Source organism: Haliaeetus leucocephalus, unplaced genomic scaffold, assembly GCF_000737465.1.
Source record: "Haliaeetus leucocephalus isolate CR32 unplaced genomic scaffold, Haliaeetus_leucocephalus-4.0 Scaffold339, whole genome shotgun sequence".
Taxonomy (NCBI): Eukaryota; Metazoa; Chordata; class Aves; order Accipitriformes; family Accipitridae; genus Haliaeetus; species Haliaeetus leucocephalus.
Genome location: NW_010972775.1, coordinates 20701922 through 20705920, shown reverse-complemented (window position 1 = coordinate 20705920; position 3999 = coordinate 20701922). Strand labels below are relative to the sequence as shown.

General features: G+C 45.9%; 1 protein-coding gene across 1 annotated transcript; it reads right to left on the bottom strand.

The window, feature by feature from the left end:
• Window positions 1-3998, bottom strand: PDCD7 (programmed cell death 7; the record flags this gene model as incomplete). The annotated part of the gene is made up of 5 exons (XM_010572307.1): window positions 1-854; window positions 1248-1335; window positions 1952-2188; window positions 2506-2644; window positions 3654-3998. Coding segments are annotated over 5 exons (927 nt in total), but the record flags the coding sequence as incomplete, so codon positions are not given.
• Between the last annotated feature and the right edge of the window lies 1 nt (window position 3999).

The following is a 3999-nucleotide window of genomic DNA, read 5'->3' as shown; positions in this document are numbered from 1 at the left end:
ATCCGTCCCTATACAAAAATAGCTATATAGGCAAAAACAAGTACAGTAGGTTAGACTTCAGGTTTTATTGTTTTTTTCCAGCAGGCTTATTCATCAAATTTATATATATTCACATGGCTGTCTGACCTATTTCACCACAACTGGGAATTTTTTCCATGTTGTGGTACCAGTTTTAGTCCACAAAAGTAAAATGTCAACAGCTGCTTTAATCAACCTTGAAAAATCCTGTCTTGTTTGTACTTCAGATTTGTTTAAACTTGCAGTAGGTTCGTTTCTACACACAAAAATACAGGAACTATTTTGACAGTAATGCCTGACATGCTTCATTTAAGAAGAAAAACATGTTTACTAGTTATCTCATTTATTTTTGATAAACTTCTTGATATCTGGAGATTTCATCATCTGGATTTAGGCTTATAAAGATAAAAGCCACTAAAAATAGGATGTTAATACTGGCACAAATACCCTTGTCAGCAATGTTTCTTTATTAAGATTGAGATGCGTTAACAAAACTCGCAGCGGGACTGTAGGCCACAAGAGCCCTAGCAGCTTTGGGCTTGCTCAGGTATTTCCCTGCAGAGTCAGACGGCAAAAACAGTTCTTACGCTTTTCTTCAAGACACTACAGTACCTGGCTACCAAAACAGAGGATGAGACTTCCTCCTCAGACCCTCTCATGTTTACATGCGCAATTATAATGAAACATTCCTCCAATGTTAAAATAATTTATTACTAAATTATCTGACAGCAGTGGCCCAAGTGTCATTTGTGGGGAGACTCGGAAGAACCCATCCTGGAGGGATGCAGCTTCCTTCAGGGTGATCAGCTGGCACCAAGTACTGATCCCATTCATGCCTTTAACAGAGAAAGCATTGTTTGAGAGGAGAGCTGGTATGACTTTGGTAGTAAGACTTATTATATACCCACAGAGGTATTTTTCCATACTGATCAATACACAAACCACTTTAAATTGTACTCTGAAACTTGTTTTTCAAAACGTAAATGTGAAAATTATATATACTATTCCATTAAATGGAATGGTTATGCACGGAAGTGCACTCTGCCTCACACGGGCATCTGTTGGATACAACTCTTACCAAGCTTGATCCTTAGCTGAAAAAAACCAGGACAATTCACTGCATAACCTTATTTGGAAGTTAGTGAACCAAAAGGGACCATAATTTTACAATCTCGACAAACAATACTTGTCATCTTTGATAATAAAATAAAGACTTTGTTTGGTTTTACCTGATCTGGATTAGAGCTGCTACAGAATGCTCAGCTTGTAAGTAATACTCTCTGAAGGGCTGCAATAGGTGGGCTAGAGGAAATTCATCTGTTAAAACACCAATACAGAAATCGTTCAATAAACCAGAGAGACCTTTGGTTTTAGAAAGTCTTAGAAACCCCAAATTTGCCAACTCATTTGCTACTCCCCAGCTGTAACTTGAAATCAGTTCCCTAGGTAATACATTAAGGACATGTTTTGCACGTCTCCTCATCCTTACCAGAGCTGTCAGAGGCAAGTCAAGGCCAGCAAAATTTTTCCTGCCTCCATCATCTAAACAAAGGGAACATATGGACACTGAATCTTTACAGATTACCCGAGTGGCACTTACCAAATCACCAGACTAAAGCATCTGTTGGGTGCTGGAAGTCTTCAATCTATTCTGTTTATTCTCACTTCAGCTTAATCTACAACCTCTTCTTGCAAAACATTATGAAATTGGCTTGAGATATACTGCAGTCTACACTGAAGAGCTAAACAGTTCTTCTAACATCACATGTGTTAACAGCACACTACGTTTATGCCATCTTTTCCTCAGACCACAAATTACTCCAGTGGATGATTTCTTTCTCAACTATTTTTGTGCCTGCATTTTAAACCCAGTGCCTATGAGATGGGGGTGGGGGTGGAAAAATAACTGTTAAGTATGGCATGCAGAATTTACCTGGATCTCCAAACAGCTTGGAATCAATTTCGAGTTTCTGCTGTAGTAGTTTTTCCCTTTCCTTCTTCTGTTTCTTTTCCATTTCTCTCTTCCTTTCCTCCTCCTGTTCTCCCTCCAACATAACTCTTAAGGCTCTCTCCTCAGCTTCATACAGCTCTGTGCGATTTTTCAGCAACGTTTTGAGACTCTCCACCTGATTTTCAAATGCTTCGTCTGCTGAGGGGGGTGGACAAACACCTAAAAAGAAAGAGAATTAACTTTAAATTTTCAGATTCAGAAGGGGCTGTGTTATCAGACTTGAGAGCAGAGCTGGCAAAATCTCAAGAGGAACATGAGCTTAACCTTGCTAACAGCTATCTTACTGGAATAATTCTATCAAGAAAGAGCTTGGAAACGTAGGAACACTACCACTGTATTCAGCATTTTATAACTAAAATCACTAATAAAGAAACAGCTTTTTCAAGCTGCACCTTGCTAGTCGGCACAGGGCATGCACATCATCTTATTTCCTGTGTGCACAATTTTAAAAGTTTGGTAAAAATCTCGTAATTAACCTTTCCTGCCAGCGGCCTCTTTTCTCAGTTTGCGAAGCTTTTCTAATGCGCGCAGGATGTCCACCATCCTCTTTGTGTCCGCTTGTTTCTTCCGTACTTCAGATAAGACGCTGTCTGCAGCAGCCTTAAGTTCTTGTTCCTATGAAAGAAAGAAAAAAACAAGACACTATGTGTGAAATATCCCACGTAGACAAGAATGAAATGGTACTTTCAAAAAGATTAACGAAGCACTGGAAATCAGAATAACTTCCTAGTAACAGAGCCGTTGCAAGTTAAGTCAACCATCCAACCTTGCCTTTCTGTGAAAAAGCTAAAACATGATAGACTTCAGGAAACAAAAAAAAGAATGCTGAGCAACTCACAAATTTGGGCCAAATGGGTAATGAATTCATAAAGCCTGATAACCTTTAACCACAGGAAGTTAGGAAAAACATTAACAATGAACATAAACCAGCCCGACTCTACAGCTCAGCAATTGAAGACGATTAACGTGCCACAGTCCAAACACAAAACCTTTCCCAACAGCTGCTCTGTACCATCCCAGCGGCAGACCTAGCACCAGCCGAAGGGTTGCTCTTTAGCCAACAGTCAGCACAAAGATGCTCACAGCACTTCCCAGCAAGCCCAGTTTGAGGTTGGTTTTTTTTTTGCCTTGGAGCCGTTTTACTTCCCAGGGAGACCCAAAAGCTTGCAAACAACAAGCTTTACAAGTACGAAGCCAGCAGGCAAGGCTTACGGTTACCGAAACGGCGCTGACCACCGTAGGGCTGCTGTGAACAGCTTGGCGCAGGCTGGGGCCACCGAGGAAGACCTCCACGCACAACCGAGAGTTGAGAAACCTTTCTGTCCCAACTGCTAAGGCCTAGGACACGAGCGTGGCAAAGCTGAGATGCCCGCCAAGGCTTTTAAGGAAGAAGCAGGGCTGCAGGCCTCGCAAGCAGCGTGTCTCCAAGCAAGCCGAACCCGTGCAGCACCCAGGTGGCACCTACTGAACCGCGGGGGGCCGCAGCCAGGTGCCGGGCAGGGGAGCCCCGTTACCGGCAGGTCTCCCCCGGCTCCGCCACGCTGCCGCCCGGCGCCCCAGAGGGCGTCCCCGGGAAGCCACACTGCAGCCGGGGCAGGCAGGACCAGGCCGCTCGGCGCCGTACCCGGTTCTTCTCCTCCACCTCCTGGATGCACTTGGCTCTCCACTGGTCGATCTTGGCCTCCCGCTCGGCGGCCCGGGCCGCCTCCTCCTCCCTGGCTGCCTTGGCTTCTTGCTTCCTCCGCTGCAGGCGCAGCCTCCTCTTCCTCGCCCTCTCGGCCTTCCTCCGCAGGGCCTCCCGGTAGCCGGGCTCCCTCAGGGGCCGCACGACCTCCCGCAGCTCCCGCCGCGCCTCCTCCGCCTCCTCCCGCGCCGGGGCCCAGCCCGCCTCGTCCCCCTCGGCCTCCCGCCGCCGCAGGGTCCGGCAGAGCGAGGCCAGCCGCGCCACCCGCCCCAGCGCTTCCACCGCC